This window comes from Ochotona curzoniae, unplaced genomic scaffold, assembly GCF_017591425.1.
Source record: "Ochotona curzoniae isolate NIBS_2020 unplaced genomic scaffold, NIBS_Ocur_1.0 contig_1, whole genome shotgun sequence".
In the NCBI taxonomy this organism is placed as follows: domain Eukaryota; kingdom Metazoa; phylum Chordata; class Mammalia; order Lagomorpha; family Ochotonidae; genus Ochotona; species Ochotona curzoniae.
The window spans coordinates 10,754,654-10,777,663 of NW_024464918.1; the positions used below are offsets into that span (position 1 = coordinate 10,754,654).

At 40.9% G+C, this 23,010-nt stretch overlaps 1 protein-coding gene across 4 annotated transcripts; it reads right to left on the bottom strand.

Moving 5' to 3' along the window:
- Positions 1-6,595: 6,595 nt before the first annotated feature.
- On the bottom strand, positions 6,596-12,773 carry CCNG1 (cyclin G1). 4 transcript variants are annotated; one of them, XM_040984805.1, is made up of 6 exons: positions 12,600-12,773; positions 11,347-11,610; positions 9,621-9,874; positions 9,029-9,107; positions 8,836-8,934; positions 6,596-8,605 (listed from the first exon to the last, which is right to left on the bottom strand). In XM_040984805.1, exons 2-6 carry the CDS (start codon positions 11,608-11,610, stop codon positions 8,414-8,416), a joined length of 888 nt encoding a protein of 295 aa, XP_040840739.1. In that variant the 5' UTR covers positions 12,600-12,773; the 3' UTR covers positions 6,596-8,413. The 4 variants fall into 4 exon arrangements, with proteins under 4 accessions (XP_040840739.1, XP_040840931.1, XP_040840836.1 ...); XM_040984997.1 differs by having other exon boundaries at positions 11,521-11,610; positions 12,543-12,773; XM_040984902.1 differs by having other exon boundaries at positions 9,029-9,104; positions 12,543-12,773.
- Positions 12,774-23,010: the final 10,237 nt, after the last annotated feature.

The following is a 23,010-nucleotide window of genomic DNA, read 5'->3' on the forward strand; positions in this document are numbered from 1 at the left end:
TCAGCACTTGTTATTATCTGTTTTTTTGATTCTATTCATTCTTGAGGGTAATTAATGCTGTGGTTTAGATTTGCATTTCCCTTATAACTAATTGATCAGCCATTCTTTTTTGTGGTTATTGACCATTTGTGTATCTTTCACTGGTAAATGTTTATTCAACTCCTTTGTCCATTTATTAATTGGGCTATCTTCTTGAGTAATAACAGTTCTTTATATATTCTGGTGGAAGTATTTTAACAGATATGTGATTTGTAAATGTTTTTTGCCATTCTGAATTCTTTTCAACTTTTTGGTGTATTTTGGAGTTCAAACGTATTTAACTTGATGTGATCTTAATTTGTCATGATGTTTGTGGATGATTCTTTTAAATTTTTTTTTTTAACCATCTGAGAAACAGTAACAGAATGAGCACACTCATCCACGGGTTCAGTCCGTCAGATGCCTGCAGCCTTCAGGGCTGGAGCAGGAGCCAGAACCTCAACCCATGTCTGCAGTGTGGGTGACGAGCCAGACACTTGGACCATTGCTTTTCCCCCATAGCATCTGCGTTTGGGGGATGTGAGTCAAGAGTAAAAACACACTGTGATATAGGGTATCTTAACTGCTAGGTTCAACACCTACTGCACCTACTGCAGATGATGCTTCCAGTGTCACAGCCAAGGACTTTTTAACCTCAGCTCTTATGAGAAATTCTTATGAATTTTCTTTGGAAAAAAATTTTTCTTTTCTTTCTTCCTCCTTCCCTCCTTTTTCCTTGTTTTGCTTTCCTAACTTGCACGCAACAGAGAAAGGGAGATAGCACCTCAAGCTTCCATCTGCTGATTCACTCTCCAAATGAACACAACAGTCAGAGCTGGGCCAGGGTGTAGCCAGGAGCTTTCTGCTGCTCTCATAGCTGGGCCATCATCTGCTGCTTTCCCATGCAGAGTAGCAGAGAGCTGAATTGACAGAGCAGCAGACACGACTTGACCCTGTGCCCATATGGGATGCCAACACTGGCAGCTTGACTTGCTATGCTACAATGGTGACCCCTGTTTTTTTTTCTGAAAGTTTTATGACTTTGTAATTAAAATCTGCACCCTATTTTAAGATAGCTTTTCTGTAGGCTGTGAGGTTTAGGTGGAGAGAATTCCCTCCTTCCCCCCACCTTTTTTAATAGCTATCTAGTTGTTTCAAAATTATTTGTCCATTCCGCCACCAAACTTTCTTTGTATCTTTGTCAAAAATCATAGTACTTTTGTGAATCTGTATTTAGGGTCCATTCCATTAATCTGTATGTCTTTTTAACAATACTACATTGCCTCAGTGATTGCTGTTTTAAAATGTCTTGAAATGTAGTAGCATTAGTGCTTGTAACTTGCTTTGAAGTTGCCTTTTCATTTTCTTGTCCATATAGCATTTACACTTAGTGTAAGCATGGGTGTTTGGTGCACAGTTGATGCCATTTGGGATACCCATATCCTATATCAGAGTGCATAAAGTAGGGTCATGGCTCTGCTCTTGTGTCCAGCTTTCTGCTTTTGGCCACCCTAGAGCAAGTACTTAAGTGTGCCACTCAACTGGGAGCACTGGATGAAGTTCCTGATTCTTGGTTGTGTTCCTGGGGAGTGAAACTGCAGGTGGAGATCTGTCTGCCTTTCAAATAAAGAAAGGAAAACTTTTTTTTTTGTTGTTTTTGTTTTTTTTAAAGGTTTATTTTATTTATTTATTTATTGGAAAGGCAGATATACAGAGAGGAAAATCTTCCGTCCGATGATTCACTCTCCAAGTGAGCGCAACGGCTGATGCTATGCCGATCCGAAGCCAGGAACCTCTTCTGGGTCTCCCACATGGGTGCAGGGTCCCAAAGCTTTGGGCCGTCCTCGACTGCTTTCCCGGGCCACAGGCAGGGAGCTGGATGGGAAGCGGGGCTGCCGGGATAGAACCGGTGCCCATATGGGATCCTGGGTGTGCAAGGCAAAGACCTTAACCACTGCACCACTGTGCTGGGCCCAAGAAAGGAAAACTTAAAAATCAGTCTGAAACTGTAGTCTCCTGCTGAGATTTTGAATGAAATTTTCTGTAAACATGGCATGTTGCTCTGTTGAGATCCTCTTTTGAGTCCAGTCACCATCATGTTATGTAGCTTTCTCTTTATAGAGCCTTCACCTCTTTTGATAGACTTATTCCCAAAAGCCCATGGGATGGGGAGGACTAGTGTGAATGGTTTTGAAGTTTGGATTTCCAATTACTCATTGTTAGTGTACAGCAGTATAAATATTCAATTTTTAGTTTTTGACGTTGAATCCTGTGACTTTGCTAATTGCTAAATTTGATGATTAGTACTAGCAGTTCTTTGACTATCTCCATAAACCATAAATGCGACTCTTCTTCTTTTGCCCTTTATAGATCTTTTCTTTCTCTTGCTTGATTGCTTAAACAAAAAAGTAGAGATGTTGCAGCCACATGTTCTGGTTTTGAAAAGCATTGTCTTTTATCATTAAAAAAAGTTGTCAGTTATAGATTGTTGAGTTGAGGACAGCCCAAAGCCTTGGGACCCTGCACCTGTGGGAGACCCAGAGGAAGCTCCTGGCTCCTGATCAGCACAGCTCTGGTTGTTGCAGCCACTTGGGAAATGAATCAGCGGGCGGAAGATCATCTTCTCTGTCTCTCCTCTCTGTAGATCTGATTTTCCAGTCAAAATAAATCTTTTTAAAAAATGCACCTATGTATAGATAGATGTATTTTTAAAATTTATTTATTTCGGGCCCAGCGCAGTGGTGCAGTGGTTAAGGTCCTCACCTTGCACGCCCGGGATCCCATATGGGCACCAGTTCTAATCCCGGTAGCCCTGCTTCCCATCCAGCTCCCTGCCTGTGGCCTGGGAAAGCAGTCAAGGACGGCCCAAAGCTTTGGGACCCTGCACCCCTGTGGGAGACCCGGAAGAGGCTCCTGGCTTCAGATTGGCTCAGCTCCAGCCATTGCGACCGCCTGGGGAGTGAATCATCGGACGGAAGATCTTCCTCTCTGTATCTCCTCTCTGTATATCCGTCTTTCCAATAAAATTATTGGAGGAAGATCTTCCGTCCGATGATTCACTCCCCAAGTAAGCACAACGGCCGATACTATGCCGATCCGAAGCCAGGAGCCTCTTCCGGGTCTCCCACAGGGGTGCAGGGTCCCAAAGCTTTGGGCCGTCCTCGACTGCTCTCCCGGGCCACAGGAAAGGAGCTGGAAGGGAAGCAGGGCTGCCGGGATTAGAACCGGTGCCCATACAGGATCCCAGGCGTGCAAGGCGAGGACCTTAACCACTTGCGCCATGGCGCCGGGCCCAAAACAAAATAAATCTTTAAAAAAATTTTTATTTATTTGAAAGGCAGAGAGAGGAGACACAAAGGGTGTGATTTTCCATCTGTTGATTCACTCCCCAAATGGCTGCCACAGCCAAGGCTGTGCCAGGCTGTAGCCAGGAGCTGCTTATGGGTTTCCCAAAGGGATTCAGGGACCAAGTCCTTGGACTGTCTTCCACTGCTTTCCTGGCCATGTTAGTAGGGAGCAGGATTGGAGATGGAGAAGCTGGGACTCAAAGTAGTATTTATGGGATGCTGGCGGCGGGGGGGGGGGGGGGGCGGGGGGGTTATCTGCTGTGACACAGCAAGCCCTAAAATATTTTATAGTTCTTTTGAGACTTCTCCTTGGAACCTGTTGTTTAATTTCCAAATATTCAGAGATTTTTCTTTTCTTAGTGACTTCTAGTTCATTGTGCAAGAACATACTTTGTGTGATTTCAGTTCTTTTACATTTGCTAAAGATCTAGGGTAACAGTCCATTTTGGTAGAAACTTATGCACTTTGTAGAATGGTTAGCCTGTTTTGTGTTTTAAGTCAGCTAAAACGTGTTATATGGAGTTCAGCATCTTATCTTTGCATATTTTTTAGATTTATCAAATCTGAAAAGAGTATTTCATTCTCTGTCAGTGAAAGATTGTCCATTTCACCTGCAGTGTTGACTTGATAGTAACACTTATTGATCTAGGAATGTCATCTTTAACTGATTTTTTTTAAAGATTTTATTTTTATTTGAAGGGCAGATTTCTACAGATAAAAGGAGAGACAGGGAGAAGGTCTCTCCATCTATGGTTCACTCCCCAAGTGGCTGCGATGACTGGAGCAGAGCTGGGCCAATGTGAGACCAGGAACCAGGAAATTTTTTCAGGTCTCTCACATGGATGCACGTCGCCAAGGTGCTGGATCCACCTCCAGTCATAAGAATGGAGCTGGATCAGAAGTGGAGCAACCAGGACTTTAACGGGTGCCCACAGGGGAGACTTTTGCTGCATCAGAGAACCAGCTTGTCATGCCACCATATACCGGCTCCAAATTCATTCTTTTATGCTTAAAATCCCTCTTCAGCTTGGTAATATTCTCCTAAGTCTACTTTGGTGAATGCGTACAAAATTGGCTTATCTAATTTATGTTTTGGGTTTTTGAAAAATTATGTTTCACACTTACAAGCAATATGTTAGAAAAACATATCTTAAAAAATGATTCTAATTATTCTTACTATCCTATGATCATAATCATCAAATGATCCAAGCAGGTTAGCTTTCATTGGAAATTATCCTTAGCAGCTAAACTACTGAGATGCCGTTTAATTAGGTATCAAGTGCACAAAAGCTTACATGCTTAAATTTGCATTAAGCATATAAATTCAGGACAGTGCTGAAAGACAAAAATGGATAATGCCTATACATCAACTTTTAGGGCCCAGTGCAAAAGCCTAGCAGCTAAACCCTCACCTTGAATCCATCGGGATCCCATACGGGTGTCGATTGTGTCCTTGCTGCTCTACTTACCATCCAAGTCCCTGCTTGTGGCCTGGGAACACAGCAGAAGATAGCCAAGCCTTGGGATCCTACACCAGTATGGGAGACCCAAAAGAAGCACCTGGCTCCTGACTTGGCAGCCACTTGGGGAGTGAACCAGAGGACAGATCTTTGTTTCCTTCTATTTGTGTATCTGCCTTGCCAATAAAAAAGTAAAAGAAATCGTGTCTATTTTTAAAAACCCCCATGTAGTAAAGGGTTAATTAGGTAACAGGCATACTGAAAGATTTTACTGTTTTTGTTTCCAAGTATTTATGTCAGTTCTGAATTTAAGTACACTATAGAGTATTTTATTTGAAAGGCATTTGCAGAGGGAGATAGAATACTTCTGTTCTATGGTTCACTCTTCAGAGGCCACAGCCCAGGCCAAAGCCAGGATGCAGGAGCTTCTGGGCTTCCCCTGCAGGGGTGTTAGGAGACCACGCACTTTCAGTCACATGAGCAGGGAGCTGAACAGGAAGTGGAGCAGCCCACAAGGGATGCTGGCATTCCTGGCAGCAGTTTAATCCACTGTGTAATGATACCAGTTTCAAGAAAACTTCTTATCTGGTCTTGTTCTCATACTGCTGGGATTAGAAGAAAATGGTATCTTTGATGTTCAGATATTGGTTTGTATTCCTGCATCCCATATTTGAGGACATGGGTTCAAACCCTGGCTCCACGTTGGAGTTCAGCTACCTTCTGACGCAGACCCTGGTGGACAGCAAGGAATGGCTCCAGTGCTTCAATCTTTGCCACCTGCCTGAGAACTTCAAGAATGCCATGCTCCAGGCTTTAACATGGCCCAGTTTGCGGTTGTTGAGCATATCTGAAGAGCAAACCAGTGGGTGGAAGATACGTCTTTTAAGTAAATCTTAAAAATAAATTTTTAAGAAAGAAAACAGTGCAGCATCAAAGCATGGTAGGCTAAGCATGAGACTGTGGCACTGACATCGATATAGGCTTGAGTTTGTTTGCTGGCTGTTCCACTTCTGATCCAGCTCCCTGCTTATGGCTTGGAAAAGGATGGCCCATTGTCAGTGTGCCTCTGCGTGATGTGGGAAACCCAAAAGAAGCTCCTCACTTAAGAGTAGCTCAGTGCTGGCCCTTGTGGCCATCTGGGGAGTGAACCATCAGATGGACGATTCCGATCTCTGTGTGTAACTCTGCCTTTCCAATAAAAATAAAGATTTTACTATTAAAAAAGAGACAGGGCCTGGCACAATGGCGCAGTGGTTAAGGTCCTCACCTTGCATGCCCGGGATCCCACATGGGTGCCGGTTCTAATCCCGGCGGCCCTGCTTCCCATCTAGCTCCCTGCCTGTGGCCTGGGAAAGCAGTCGAGAATGGCCCAAAGCTTTGGGACCCTGCACCCCTGTGGGAGACCCGGAAGAGGCTCCTGGCTCGGATTGGCAGCTGGGCCTGGAATGAGCACCCATATGGGATCCCTGTGCTTGAATGGGGATCAATAATCAATAGTCTATAAAGCTATCATGCCAGGCCCAAAAATAAATCTTAAGGAAAAAAAATCACATAGGAAGGGATTACATTTCAATAATTTTATTGAAAGGTTTATTACTTGGTACCAAACATAATGGTATTTGGTTAGGTTACCTGGGCCAACTCAAAAGTGAACAACTGATGTAGCAAAACAACTGAAATGTAGCAAAACTGAAGTCATCGGTAAAACACAGCTGGCAAAATGTAAGGATAATCTATGCTGTCATTCTTTGGTTACTATTTATTTTTTGCATTTCCTATTTACCCACAACACAACATCAAAGCTCATCACAGCCATTCTGAACTTCAGCCATGCGCCGTTCTGTTCATCACCCGTGGCACTTCGACACAGTCACCGGCCTTACTCTCGCTGACTAGCCATGTTTACTGAACTCTGCCTCAGTGACCTATTTGCGAAAGTATCTACTATTCTCAAGATGCAGGACAGGCATTAATGTATATTCTCCTTTCAGATAAAATTCTAAAATTTTAAATTAAGAAGCAATGGCAATTTTATTAAAACCAGTACTTAACAAATACATCTGGAGTGTTAAAGCTTGTCTGAACTTACTTTAGTGGGCTAAAATAAGTTCTCAAAGTGATAATTCAAGCAACTGATGAAATAGAAAACAAATTTCTTGATAAAACTAGATTGAGGCAACTGATTCAGTATAAAATATTTTATCATATGTATAAACCACCATTTTCCTCGAAAAAATATTCATGATTATGCATTTTCCAAACTTTCCATATTTGTTTTCTCCCTGCTTTCTAAAAAATGCTTCTAATTTAAATGTAATTCCCCTGTCCTGGTATTGTCTCCATGTCAGGATTATATTTGCATTTTGGGTGACAAGAAGCAATTTTCACTGCCTAAAGCACTAACTTTTATTATTTGTGAAATGTTATTTTGATGAAAACCTCATAATTTAAATTATTTAAATTATGTAGGTTAGCCTTTTTAATACTACCTAAACACATCAATCATACTCAATCAGATATAGAAAGCTAAATCAGTGTTAAGAAACGATTCACAGTTTACTTTCCCAGTCTTGTCATTAGTGCTTCACATTTATGCTTTAACTTTACATCACAGATGAATTCATACCTACAGATAATTCCACTACAGTATATATTAATTAGACAGTCTTCCTAAACCTGAGGGCATCATTCTAATCTAGTGAAGTTAGAAGGCTTCAAATTTAAACTCAAGATAATATGAAATCCATAGCTCAGGATGGTGGAGAAAAGATTCAAAGAAGAGTTTTTGTTGCATGTTACTCTAATAATACTCCCTAAAACCACCACCAAAAACCCAACTTATCAGACATCTGTGAAGTGTTATTAAAAATGAGTTGATCATATTTGAAATTCATAATCATACATGTGTTAAATATTGAGTGGAAAAAGATAAATCATAATTAAGACGTGTCAAAAATATATGAGATGATTCCAAGTTTACTTTTTTAATGCATTTAACTGCTTTCTAGAATTCCATCAGTTTTAGTAACTGGAATGTTGAGACACTTACAGCTTCCAAATACCTAAAGTGCAGATGGATTTGCCATGTCTTGCTTTTTCCTTAAATGCAGTTGAAATGTTAAAATATAAGATCATATTGATCTAGCTTATAAGCGAACATACTCAAATTAGTCCACATAGGATCCAAAAGTTTGGTCTAATTGTACTCTGGTTAACATACCTATAAATGAGCCATGGGTCTAAATGGAGTATGATTATGATCAAAAAGAAAATATGATTTTACTGACACTTTTAAAACTTGGGGTTGTTGTGGAAGCTGCTGGGGGTTTTTGGTTGTGTTTGTTTTTGCCTGAGGGATGGTATGACTTACATATGCATCAGAGGTTGGATAATTCCAACCTCTCTGTAGAGTGCTATACGCAGAAAATGTCTTCAAATATTAGCTGACTAGATCAGTGCATTCACTTCCCTTCTGCAATTCCATTTTGTTTACTTTGAAAATATTGATATCCTAATTCTTATAAAAAGAAGTCATAGTACTGGATACTTTCCTCTGCATGGAGACTAGCAGTGACCCAAACTGACCAATTAAGGAACCATTTCAGGAATTGTTGGAAGGTGAGTTATTCTGTAGTAGCTATGCTTCAGTTGCCGTGCAGTACGCCCAGAAACAATCCATTTCAACTTCTGCACATTTGGTTTGGAACACTTGTTTGATGAATACTCAGTTAAACACTTGGATACAAGCTCTTGCCAGAAGGTCAAATCTCTGCCACTTATCTGTGCATAAATTAAAAACAATTATTCAATTAAAATGAAATTATTTTACATTGTATTTACAGTAATAAATGCAACTCTCCTAATATATATCCTTTCTCAGCAAAATAAAAACCTTGGATTAGCTACCTAAGTTTCAAATCAACATATAACATTCATTTCTCTTCACGAGATAGTACAAGTGGTTCTGTTCCTTGTGCAGCTATGGGGTTTAGCTTATGACCCTGACATACCTTGGAATGTTTCTGAAGACATTCTACTCCTTCTGTCAACTCTATACATTTCTGTGCTTGAATCTCCAATGCAATGATAGATAATGCCAATACAGAAGGCTGAAAGAGATACATTTAAAGTAAATAGAAGATACAAATATAGGTCTATATAAACAAATCTATATAAACAATTTTAATCTGTATGAATATTTACCTTTGCTTTAGAAAATATGATCCTGCAGTGACATGCCTTAAGTTGAGCTTCTAGTCGTTCAAAATTAAGGCTGTTTCTCCTTTAAAAAGAACATGGGATTCATTTTATACAGATAATATTATAGCTAATCAAGACATACATTGTTTTATAAAACCATTTTAAGGAGAAACTGATGCTCACTTTTCATAAGGCGTACAGACTTAAAGGAATCTCCATTGCATCAAATATAAATTTCTTAAGAGTACCATATATGATTTTTAATTATTTAGTTCAAAAAATTAACAGTATTATGTCATGATTTACTTTTCCTTTTCCCGTTTTTTTTTTGTATCTAATGAGTATCCTTTTTCCATAATTTGTGTTAAATTTTAACCCACTAAGTTTTATGTAAGTTGAAATGTTCTTTAATGCCAAGTCTTCATTAAGTTAATTACAATAGAGTCTTCTCAGTTTTGGAAGGCAGTAAAGTTCAGGAAGCCCCTGCTGTCATTTTACTATTTTCAATAGAATTCTATATGGACACTGATCTCACACAGTATCCAAACACCATTCTGATTTCTGAACATTTTTTTTTAGAACGCAGGTCACATACCTCTCAAATGGCAAGTTCTCTTGAAGGAGGGAGTAATACAGTTGCAGAAACTGAAAGGCAGTGGTAGCTCTGACTTTCCAACACACCTTCTCCAATACAATCTTTTCCATTCTCATCAAATCTGAAACCGTGAACCTATACTGACTTATTCGGATCAAGTCAGCTGCCAATGGCACATTCCTTTCCTCTTCTGTTGATTTTACAGCCAAATAAAAGCAGCTCAGACCGACACATCCAAGGTGCTTGGGCTGTACCTAAAAACAAACAACCAGTAAGACTGTATTTCTACCTTATTTCAATGACTAAAACATGAGGATTAATCTAGAACTCAGATCTAATACGAAATATTTTTGAGCTATATTTTCAACTATAATGGATTTGACAAAATCTATTCATACCTAAATTGTAGCCTGTTAGTTTTATGAGCTCTATTTGGATCCAATTTTTGAGTAACTGAACTAAGTTTTAGTATAATATTTGACTCCACTGTAAATTTTTTTTTTATCACTGTGAAATTATAAGTTTGATTAGACATGGTAAGTGGTCATTACATGAGGGCTGAAACATGTTATGACTTATTCACAAAATTCCTCTGCAGAAATTGGATGCCATGTATTGTTCTAGGTTGTTTTTATTTTAGTAACATTTTAAAACCTATAACAACACATGTTGTTTACCATATCTATAAAGTTCTGTCTACTAACAATTTTGCTTTTTCACGTCACGTTTTAAAGTTCAGAGTAAAACAGTCAAAACTCTATGTAGGCTTTAAGTTTCAGCTCAAATGAAACTTCTAACAATACCTCTGCTCTCTGTCCTTTTTCAGAGTACATTCCTGCCAATTTAAAGATAATGATGTGATTTTTTAAATTAGACTTGTACTGTATGGTAGCTATCAGTGCAACCACCTCATTCTCACATAAGCCTATCTTACCCTTGAGGTGCAGCTATGTATTGTTTATTTTTTAACATTAAAGGACTCAAAGGAAGTACCTACCCATGTAAGTACCTAAAGAGCTGTTGAATGTATGCTGAATAGATTGTTTTGACCCACTTAACAAATACTGAGTTCCTTTAATATATGATACATTGCATTAGCCATAGAAAAGTAAACTTAGAGAATAATTCTACTTGTCATATCAGCTCATTTTCCTCATGATCTTGGAGTTCAGGGAAGGCAGATGCATTTTTAACAGTTAAGTCCTGACAGCTACACACATATTCATTTACAATAAGGAAGTAACTATATAAAAGTCACTCCTTCAGAAGATAACTTTATCCGATGCAAACTGAAGTTGGAAATGCCAAATGGTCAAAGCAAACAGGAGTTTAGTGGATAGTGACTAAGGAACATATCCTAATTCTTAAACACACTGTAGCATTCTAGACCTCTAGCAAACTCTTTAAACCTAAAAATCATATTAAGTACATGGACATAATCTCTCTGGAAAAACTGTTAAAAGCAATGGCCATTTTTTTTCTGTTGGAAAATTCTGTGATCAGTTACCTGATATTATACTACGATACTGCTTTTGATCTCTGAACATAAGTAATGAAAGATGCATTACTGTTGATCATGATAAGCGTACTTACTGCTGTACTACACAAAACAATAGTGTTTCTGTTTCCTGAAAATGAAAAAGATGATGGTTTTCAATGAAGAGCTAGCAATCCATCTGTAAAACCCACTGCGTGGAAACAATCCTGTACATAGCTTTACACATACCTTCATTTTAGACAGGAATCTGTCCAGCAAATTCACAGCTAGAGAAAATGTCTCCGTGTCAAAACCAAAAAACTGAGTTAGACTAAGAAGATCTTTTACTTCGAAGTCCCTCAGCCGAGCCGTCATTCTGAGGCCATTATCGTGTGCACACTCGATCAGTCTCAAGCCACAGACCTTCGGCTGGCATCGAGCTTCCTGTTCCAACAGAGCGTTCAGCTGCTGTAGCAGTTTCTGAGAGTCAGTTGTTGTCGGGACCTCTATCATCTATAAATAGAACAAGGCCCAGAAAGGAATTCAGAGTAGTCCTGGCTTTCCTCGGCTGTGCCGCATGATGCCCAAGAACCTTTCAGTTTATGAATCTCGCCTCCCCTCCCGGCAATCTACCTTATTGTCAAGTGCTATCTCCCCCACGCCCTTCTACAAGATTCCTACCTTTTTAAAAACTCAAGTCTTCGAGAAATACTTGTATAAGTTGTAAGCAGATAACCACGGACAGATGAGGATATCAAAACTTTAAAAATTAGACGGTATCTTACATTCTGCCACTAACTAACAGTGTGAGTTATACAAGTTAGTTCTTTTTTGGTAGTCTCTCATCTGAAAGGTGGGGATAAAGTTATTACCTACCACCACAGATTGGGAAAGCCATCTGAAGTCATACAATCAGCTTAGCACAGTTTCTTTAAAATTGCACAAATCTAACTGTGTGTAAAATGGGAGGCATGAACTGTTTCTTTGTATGATTGTGAAGATTAAACAAAATGATTCGTTTAAAAAGTGTAGCCCCACACCCCGGCACCCATGCTCAGAAACAGTTCTATTTTTTTTTTTTTTTTATCAGAATCAAGGAAATTCAAAGCGTGCTATGAGAGAGCACATAGTGGGGGAGACGGGTTCATCTAGTTAACAACACGAGAGTGGGAATTTCATCAAGGGTCCTGGGTCCTGGATGCCCCAAACACCAACCGAATGACAGGCAGGTAAGGGATGTTTAGGGTTGGGGAGGTGAGAAGCCACTAACTGTCTCGCTGAAACCGGAGGCAGGGCGCGGCCCCGCCCCTCCGGCTGGGACTAGCCTGGGCTTGCGTCCTCACTAGCGGGAGAGCGCGGCTCGGAGCCGCGAGTCACCCCACGCACCCAACTCTGTGTCCCACCCGCACCCCGAGAGAGCCCACCCCGACGCAGTCCCAGCTCACCTTGACAGCGGCGGCAGCTCCTCAGTGCTTAACCTCCCTCCCCGGGCCTGCTCTCACCTCACCCCCCACGGTATCAGATTCCAGAGGCCAAGGGGACGGGGGGACCCGCGGGCGGGCGAGAGGGGAGAGAGGCCCGGGGAGGGGGCGCCGTCCTGGGTGGGGGTCTCGGCAGTGCCGCCCAGACGACACCGCCCTTCGCAGGGTCCGCTTGCAGCCGAAGGGGCTGCGCCTCAGCTCCTCGCTCATATATAGGGGAAGGCGGGGCTCGCGCGCGCCGGGGAGGCATTCTTACCTCTGATTGGTGTAGCTCTCTTGATGGAAGGTTTCCGCGGTCCAAAGAGGGGCTGGAAAGGTTGGAAATCCGGCCACTCAGCGCACACTTCCCGTTACCTTGCGTCGAAATCCCCCTCTCCCTGTAAGACCGAGCCCTTCCCTCGAAGTGTTTAGTCAGTGGAGGCTTTCTCCAAGCGTCTTCCCTGGAGACGCACCAACCTTGTCAGGGCCGGGTCGCTCTGTCGCCCCGCCGGATTGGCCTGGGTATGCTTCCAGAATGTTCTGGGAAGTTCTGTGCGGTTTAAGTTGTTGTACGGTAATTCTGCCCCCTCTTTCTAAAAAAAGATAGAATGCCAAGTCAAGAAAAAGTTAAAGGTTTTGTTTTTTTTTTCTTTTGTATGAAGTCCATGTGTGACTTTATTAAATTCCTCAGATTTCTTTTTGTGAGCTTGGGAGTCGGTTCTGATGTATGGAATTTGGCTTTTTGCAAGATTTGTCAACTGAGGTGGTGGGGCTGGACTATGTAATTTCTTGGTCTTCTACCAACTTTTAAAATTTTCCCGTTGGACAAATTTTTTTTTAAATTGACATTTTTTTCTTTTAAAGTGGGTTAAAACGAACGGGGTGTGACAGGTTGTGAAGAAAAATACTTAGAAAACACCTTGGTAGTGAGCTGGAATCCCTGAATATGGGGGCAGGCGTGAAGCAGTATTGTGTTTTTTCATGGACTGTAGTGAACTGAATCTCTGCCAGTCTTTTCTGTGTCAGGTAAATGGGAAAATAAACTGTTCCTTTGTCACCTCCTCGCCACTGATTCATAAGAGGAGTCTTCGGAACAGGACCACCGGAAGCCCCTTCTGACCTACAGGTTTTAGTTGGCTATTTCTGTTCTCATTGCCTCTGCCTGTTCTGTTGCTCTCCCAGCTCTGAAAAAATGAAAATTTGAAAGATTTCTTGGCACGTCTGCTCCTTGCCTTGCCCTGTACCTCTCTGAGGCAGTGCCACAGTACCAAGCCCTAGATGGGCAGAGAGGAGTAAGGAGGAAAGGGAAGAGGGGAAAAGGAAGAATAAGTTAATATCTCAAAATAATACCTCATGGATTCAGATGAGTGTTTGAGAAAAAGTTACAAATGGACAGTGGGCCTTGGAAAGAAAAAACTTGCTTACTGAGTATTAATTGGCAATGGAAAGCACTAAAAATAATGCTATATGTTTTCACGTGTGCAATAATGTGTGTCTATAAGTGTACCTGCTTTTGTTTTGCTTTTTAGTTCGTATTATTTCAGTTTCTTAAATTTAGGAATATATCTTTATATGCACGCCAGTTTTTTAAGATTTACTTTTTATTTGCTTGAAAGGCAGAGTTACAGTGAGAGAAGGAGAGACAGAGAGAATCTTCCCTGTCATCTTCTGCTTTGCTCCCCAGCTGACTGCAGCAGTTGGGGCTGGGTCCACTGAAGCGAAGAGCTCAGAGTTTATTCTGGGTCTCTCCCAAAGAGATGCAGGGGTCCAAGGACTTTGGCCATCCTCTATTTTTTTTTCTCAGAAGTATTAAGCAGCGAGTTGAATTGAGAGTGTAGAAGCCAGGACTTGAATCAGTACTGATATGGGATGCCAGCGTTGTGGTATGGGTTTAACTTGCTATTCCACAACACAGGAACCCATCATATTAAAAAAAAAAAAAAAAAGATTTAAGAATGCTATGAGTCAAACCTATGGCAGTGAAAATCATGTTCAGTTCTCATACATGCCGATCTACAGAAAAATGCACTGGCCCTTGTTCTTACAGAATAGGAGTTCTTATGGACCATTAGGAAGGAGCTGGGTTGGAGATGGAGCAGCAAGGACACAAACTGATGCCCGTATGGGATGCTGGTGTCACAGGTGACAGCTTTTCCTGTGACACCATGATGCTGCTCACTGTAATTTTACTTTTAGGGAAGTGTTGATAAGGGCCCGGTGCAATGGCTCAACCGGCTAATCCTCCACCTCCCAAGTATGGCATGGGAGAACAGTAGAAGCCAGCTCAAATTCTTAGGGCCCTATACCCATGTGAGACCAGGAAGAAGCTGCTGGCTCCTGGCTTCAGCTCAGCTCAACTCTGACCATTTTGGCTATTTTTGGAGTGAACCAGTGCATGAAATGTCTTTTTCTTTGTCACTCCTTCTCTCTGTAATCTGCCTTTCCAATAAAGATAGCCATCTTAAAAAAAAAAGAATGTACACACACACACACACACACACACACACACACACACACACACACGGCTGTGAGTTCCGATCAGAAATTTTTAGATAAACTGGCTTCTAGGACATTTTTGATGCTCAGTAGTATGTACAACTTCTTGCTTCACATTTTTTCTCTGTCAGCAGAATCAGAACCAGTGTGCAGAACAGCGGCTTTAAAGCTAAGGAAGAATCACAGGAAAATATGATCACATCCTCTGCATTATAGACTGTAGAAGTCCCTTTGAGTTGCAAGGATTATAGCAATTAACTTTAACAGTGAGGATGTATCTAGTGCTGGATTGACTTGAAGGGAAACTTCTAATTGATTCTGTTTTCATTTTGTATAATGGGGGAGTGAGGAGTCCAGTGTCCAAGCACTGTAGCTCCCTAGTCAGGCTCTGTGAGAAAGAGCCAGAAGTTTTGGGTGTGAGCTTGCAAACTCTCCTGGGGGTCAATAAGAGTTTAATTAAGTTCCTTTCTGCTTCTAGATCTTTCCTGATACTGCGTATTACCACCCCCTCCTCTTCTTCAGCTGCTTTAAGTACATCTACATACTGTGTCTTACTTAAAGGTAACTAGTTTGGCAGTTGTTTCTTCAGTTCTGTGTTGTCTTTTCGGATGCAAGTGGACTTGTGCATGGCTGTGAGAAACAGGGAAAGGATGGAAAGAAAAGATGAATACATTCAGATGTATTTGTCCATTCAGAGATTCTGCAACTGTTTACTCAAACGAAGTAATCTCTTATAATTGAGATTTCCCCCATATTTCCAAATAAACTAAACTTTGATTAATCAGCTAAGAATTTCTATATAAAGACACTGGGAGATATTAGGGGGAAGATTTTTTGCTTTCTAATATTTAGTCCACAATCATAGACAGTTGAATGCAGGGCCCCAAGTCAGAATCAGATAATAAAGTGGAGGATATCCTTGTGCTGTGTATGTCCTGTGTGCCAGGCCATTGTGCTGAACTTAAACATGCATGATCTTCTTTATTTTCTAATACCTCTGATACTATTATAACTGTCTTTAGAAATAAGAATTCTTAGGGCAGGTATTTTGGTGCAGTAGATTAAGCTTCCACTTAGAATTCCCAAATCCTGTATCAGAGTACCTAGTTTGAATCCTGGCTACTTTGCTTCTAATCCAGTTTTGTGGTGAAGTGCATCACGGGAGGCAACAGGTTAGGGCTCAAGTACTTGGATCCCTACAGGTCTTGTGGGGGACCTGGTTGGGATTCCAAGCTCCTGACTTTAACCTGGTCCTGCCTTAGCTATTGCAAGCATTTGGAGAATCAATCAATAGATGAACGATACGTCTTTCTTTCTCCCACTCTGCTCCTCAAATAAGTGAAGATAAGTAAACAAAAAACCCCAGGATTTTTGGTTTTCTTCCTGTTTTATTAATTATTAATTTTTACTAAATATGTTATACATATAATTTGGATTTTGTTGCATTTAAAAAGCATTTTAAAAGTTTTCAGAGGTGGGTAGTTGCTGCAGCAGTGAAAACTCCACTTAGGATGTCTGCATCATCCATCATAGAGATTGGGGTTCGAGTCCCACCTGAACTTCTGATTCTAGCTTCCTGCTAAAGTGCACGATGGGAAACAGCAGGTCATGGCTCAAGGTATAGGCTTCCTGCCGCTCACCTGGAAGGCTGGTATTGGATTCTCAGTATAGCTGAGACCCAACCTTGGCTGTTGCTGGCATTTGGAGAAAGAACCAACAGGTGGAAGTTCTTTGTCTCTAAGCCTGTCAAATAAAAACATTCACAAATTATTTTAAATGGTTGAGATGACAATTTTTAAGATATTTTAAGAGTTTTTATTTTGGAACATTTCAGATTCATTATCCAGTTTCAGTAATCATCAGGATTTTCCCATGTTGTCATCTCTGATTTCTATTTATCCATTCAACAAATATTGATTATTTTCTAGGTGCCATACCATCATATTTTTGTGGTTCTAGATTAAAAATGTTACAGATTTTGAGCCATAGGGTGATCTGGCTATCATTCTCTGTGAAGATGGGCAGGAAGTATCAGTAGGATCATTGTCCCTGATGCAGAAGCCAGTACTGAAGGCATCCCTTCTGTCTGTTACTTTGGAAAGAGAAGTTGGGCTTTGAATTGAGAACTCCTTTCTTGTTTAAGTGTCTGCTACCTTCTTCCCCTTAGAGCTAATGGGCATAAGTTCATGCACGCACGCATGCACACACTCATATATTATATTCACAAAATATTTTGACAGAGTTGAAATTTGGGAAATAAATCATTACATTTCTATTCTGTTTTTTTAATCTTTTGCATTATTCTAGAAATAAGAGATCTTAAGAGTCATAATTTTTAAAAAGATTTTTTCATTCTAAAGACATGGTGACAGAAGAAAAGAGAGAAAAACATTTTCCATCTGTTGGCTTGCTTCCTAAACGGTCACAGTGCTAGGACTGGGGCAGGTCAAACCAGGAGCCAGACACTTCATCTGCTCCCCCACATGGATGATGGAGGCCCAAGTGCTTGGGCTATCCTTAGCTGCCTCAAGAGAACACTAGCAAGAAGCCGAATGAGAGTTCAACAGCTAGGACTCCAGTCAGCACTCCAATATAGGATGCTGACACTGCAAGCTATGGCTTAACAACTGCACCACAGTAACCAGATCTAGGTCATAATTTTTATTTTCTAAGTTACTGGTAAAGACTTTTCTGCTGATGGCCACAGCTTTTCTGGACTCTTTCACCTTTAACTCCTCTTTTGTCTTACCTGATCTTGCTAGCCTTTTGCTCAAGTCTCTGCTCCGACATTAACCTCTCCTTAAATCAGCAAGTGCTGTTGATCATCATCTGTCCAGCTGCCAGCTTCTCTTGCTGGTTAGAGGCAGCAGGAGGAGAGAGGGGCTCCTTTGGTGAGCTGAGGCTTGTTGGGTGAGTGTGGAAGAGAAACAACTGAATTAGGGTCATAGATGTCATACTATACTTTATCCTCAAAACTAAAAGGCAGAAGACTTTTCAGGGAAATAGGTGATTAACCAGGTAAATGTGCTGTGACAGAGCCTTGTGCAGGGAGTTAGGGGAACACACATTAAGGCTTAAACAAAGTTGAAGGGTTGGTGACTATGAGGGTTGGGGATCTTTGGTGATTGACAGGATTGCTGTAGCTCCAAGTCTGAGTTTTGAAAGGTGTAGCCGGGTGAAGAGGCCAATTAAGAAGGCACTCTGGCTAAAAACAATAGTGTGCAATATTGTTTTCTGGGAGATATTAAGGGAGTTGGTCTAGTGATGAAACAGATCAGTGAAGCTGTTGTTTATTCTGAAAGGCCACATATACTATATATAATATTCTCTCTCCTTTTAAAAAATATTTATTTTTATCAGAAGGGCAGATTTACAAAGAGAAGAAGAGACAGAAAGAAAGATCTTTCACTCACTGGCTCACTCACCAAGTGGCTGTAATGTCTGTAGCTAGTCAACCTGAAGCCAGGAGCCAGGAGCTTCTTCCTGGATATCCCACTTGGGTATGGGGTCCCAAGGCTTTGGGTTATCCTCTACTGTTTTCTCAGGCCATAAGCAGGGAGCTAGATGGGAAAGTGGAGCATCTGGGACACAAACCGGTGCCCATTTGGGATCCTAGCTCATGCGAGGTGAGGATTTAGCCACTGAACCATAGCACCGGGCATATTTTTTCTCTTATTTTTAAAGACTTATTTATTTTGCTTGGAAGAATTACAAAGAGAGGGAGAGGGAGAGACAGAGGGATTTTCCCATCCACAGATTCCGTGCTCAAATAGTTACTATGACTAGAGCCAGTCTGAAACTGGGAGAAAAAAGCTTCTTCCGGGTCTCCCATGTGGGTGTAGGACCCAATGGACTGGACCATTATCTGCTGCTTTTCCGGGCCAGAAACAGGGAGTTAGATCAGAAATGGAGCACCTGGGACACAAATTAGCAGCTATATGGGATGCCATTGCCATAGGTGGAGGATTAGAATGCCACATCACCTCACTGGCCTCAGTGTAGATTATTCTTAAAAGTTTGGACAATTTTCTGCATACTTTGGGGGAAATTGGCTATGCCATGCTTAAATGATTTTAGAATGATCAGTCAGCATCATGCCTAATATTAGAAGTCATGACTGGATTAAGAAGAGAAGTTAACAGGCCATTGCTTTAACTCAGGAACAAAAAATGAAACATTGAACTAAGGAAGTAAGAATGCTAATGGTGAGTGTCATGAACTCAAGGGACCTTAACAGATTGAGCTACTGCTTTGTGGTTATAGATCACATTTGGAGGAGCAGGAAGAGAAAGAGCAAGGAAAAGGTCCAAGCTTCTAGACTAAAGGAAAAGTTGAATGTGAATTCTATTTATATAGTTATTTGGCAGCACATGAAAAAGACCAGGTTTGCCTGAGGAAAACTTTGGGCTTGAGATGCCTAAGGGATTTCCTAGTGGAGCTGTCTAAAAGGCAAGTAGGAAAGATTCGGTGCCACGGATAGCTTGGGGTCTCATCATTATACAGGCAGGATTTATCTAATAGAAGTAACTAAGGAGAGTTAGAGATGGTAAGTTTGGAAAGACTCTGTGGAAGGGGTGTCTGAGGGAGACTTAGAGGGAGAGGAGAGAGAGGACAGAAAAATCAGAGGGGAGTGTGTCACAGGAAGCTGAAGGGATGTCAAGGCGAGTGAACACCAGTGCCTGATGCTGCGGAAAGAATAAAGTGACGTCAGAGCATGAAAGAGAGTCGATGGAACAAGGAGTGTATATACAGACTTGCTGGGAACTTGACTGTGAGAGTTACAGGCAGTAAGCAGGGTTAGACACGGTAATAATAGCAATATTTTGCTTTTCAAGGTGAACTAGATTTGTAGCTGTTTAAACAGTGACTCAGCAGGGAAAACAATATATCTGACCACTGGAAGAATCTGAGGCCTCATATGACACTGGTCAATTTAATTGACTCTGGTTAATTTACCACTCTGGTCAGCGGCATTGTTACAGAAACATCTAGTCAGATGGTCACAGATTGCAATGGAAGCTGACAGCACAAAGAAACAGAAATCCTATGTATTTAGTATGCTTACAATTCTCTGAAATACCACTAGATAGATATTTGTGGTTTTGGTAGTCATTATATATTTGTAATTTCTAGTTTATAATTATTCAAAATATTCTTGTTTTGAAATATCCTCACCTGTCAAGGAGTTTTAACGCAGTGTTGAAATAAAATTAAAGGTTAAAAACATGGATTTTATGAGCCCATACATAGCTAAAATGATAGAACAGTACATAGATTTGTTCCAGAGTTTTTTTTTTTTTAAGATTTATTTTATTGTACAGTCAGATATGCAGAGAGAAGGAGAGACAGAGAGAAATATCTTCTGTCCATTGATTCACTCTCCAAGTGGCTACAATGGCTGGAGCTGCACCAATCTGAAGCCTGGATCCGGGAGTCTCTTCTGGGTCTTCCACGCAAGTACAGGCTCTCAAAGCTTTGGGCTGTCCTTAACTGCTTTCCCAGGTCACAAGCAGGGAGCTGGATGGGAAGTGGGGCTGCAGATTAGAACTGGTGCCTATATGGGATCGTGGCACATGTAAGACTAGTACTTTAGCTGCTAGGCTACCGCTCCAGCTCCTGTTCAAGAGTTTTAAAAATAGCTAGCTTTTTTGGAAGGCATCCATGCATTAATTTAGCTCAAACAGAAAAAAAACTAGGTATATTATGGATGTTATTGTTTTTAAAGTAAATATGTACGTATTTACACAGTGAAACAAAATACTGTGTGTATGAAAGTGAGTATATTTGGATGTGATAAATAACATTGCTAAAGAACATTTATGTATATTTTAAGTGATTTTGTGTTTATTTGAGAGATAAAGAGGAAAGAGAGCATGTGTGTGAACAGGACAGAGCACTTCCATCTGCGGATTCACTCCACAAATATCTGACAGTCGCCATGGGTAGGAGAATCTAGAAGCCACAAGCCGGAAACTGCAGCCACTTCTCCCACAGGCGCAATTAGAGCCCCGTGATTTGAGCCATCCCCACTGCTTCCAGGAGCTGAAGCTGAGAACTGAACCCCTGCACTCTCTGTGCTTTCCTTAACCTGTAGTCGTCACCACGTGCTCCGTCAATTTTTTTCTGAAAATTTTGGTCTTGAAGAATATATGCATTTTAAAGACTATTTTATTTACGTGAAAGGTAGATATAAAGAGAGAGGGAACCAGTCTGTTCCCCAAATCTCTACAATGACTGGAGTTGGCAGGTTAAAGTGAGGAGAGCCAGGAACTCTATTTGGGTCTCCCATGTGGTTGGCACGGACCCAGATGCTTGGTCCATCTTCTACTGCTTTTCCAGGTACATTATCCGGGAGCTGGGTTGGAAAGTGGATCATCTAGAACTTGAATTAGAGTTCAATGGAATGCCACCACTGCAGTCAGTGGCTTAGCTCACTACACAAAAAATCCTGGCACCTGCCAAAAAACTTTCAGTAACTAGAAACAGTTGTTGTTAGGTTGAGATACCAAAGGACAGACTTTTCTGAAGTTTGTTTCCCTGGTTCCTAGATTGGAGCCTCAGTACTCCCTAGTGTGATTGGGAGGTAGTAACACTATTACTTCAAAGGTTGTTGTGAGGATTAATCGAGGTAATACTGAAAAGAGTGCATGTAATAAGACAAAAAAATGTTAAATATTATTGCCTATAGAAAGAAACAAGCTTTAGCCCATAACACTGATGACAGCAGTGACTGTGTTTAAATTGAACGATATTATCATGGTCTTTGTCCTTCATTTCATTAGTTATATAGTAAGATTCTGTTTAAATGGATTGAACAAGTTTATTAAAGTCAAGGATTTGTTTTTAAAGGGCGACAGAAATAAAGATCTTTCATCTGCTGGTTTACTCCCAAGTGGCTACAACAGCCAGAGCTGAGCCCATCCAAAGCCAGGACCCAGGAGCTTCTTCTTGGTCTCTAAAACAAGTACAGGGTCCCAAGGCTTTGGACTACCTCCATTGCTTTCCCTGGCTACAGGCAGGGAGCTAAATGGGAAGTAAAGCATCCAGGACATGAATTGGAGCTTTTATGGGATCCTGGAGCTTGCAAGGTGAGGATTTAACCATTGAGCCATTGTGTCAGGTCCAAGGATCCATTTTTTAAATAAGAAAAGTATAAATGTTATTTTAAAGTTCCTAAATTCTAAAATTTTAATAATTGGAAATTTGAAGGAAATAATACATCGTGTAAGACACGACAAAAATGATTATTTAGGTTGTGCTAAAGAACAAGGAAAACTACAGGACTGTAACAACTGCATGGTATTGGAGTTATTCAGATTATTCATTCATTAACATTATCACTTGGTGCCCTCTGAACACTTGTTGGCAATCAGTCATGTAAGGCAAATATCTTGATGTTGTGAAAACAGTTTTGACCTTGCAAACCTGCCTGTGCTTGGGCAATAGGGACACGGCCCAAACTCAGACATTGTCCTGCTCAAGGAACAACTTTACCCTGCAAGGGCAATCTAGTTATTTGATGAGATTCTTCTTGTGAAATTCAGGGCACTAATTTGTGAGTGTAAATTCTATGTGTTGGAGCAAAAACAGATCACAGGTGACCCTGGAGCTGAAAATACCATGATTTGGGGTAATATTTGTGAATCCACATCTTTTGTTTTAACAACCTTGTGCTGCTGTTATTTATTTTTTTATCTTTCTCAGTGCTGAAAGTTCTCTCCCGTGACTGGCGTGATGTTTCAGTGGCTAAATCCTTGCCTTACGTGTGCCAGGATCCCATATAGATGCTGGTTCATGTCCTGGCTACTCCACTTCCCATTCAACTCCCTATTTGTGGCCTGGGAAAGCAGTAGAGGATAGCCTGAAGCCTTTGGAACCTGTACCCATGTGGAAGACTTGAAAGAAGTTCCTTGCTCCTGGCTTTGGATCAGCTCAACTCTGGTCATTGCAACATCTT

Bases quoted from the DNA above. Each gene is read 5' to 3' on its own strand.
- CCNG1 (XM_040984805.1), bottom strand. From the start codon at position 11,610: ATGATAGAGGTCCCGACAACAACTGACTCTCAGAAACTGCTACAGCAG. The intron at 9,875-11,346 runs GTATGTGTAAAG...GTTTGTTTTTAG, and splicing joins GATTCCTGTCTAAAATGAAG to GTACAGCCCAAGCACCTTGG. The intron at 8,935-9,028 runs GTAAATATTCAT...TATCTCTTTCAG, and splicing joins TCATATTTTCTAAAGCAAAG to CCTTCTGTATTGGCATTATC.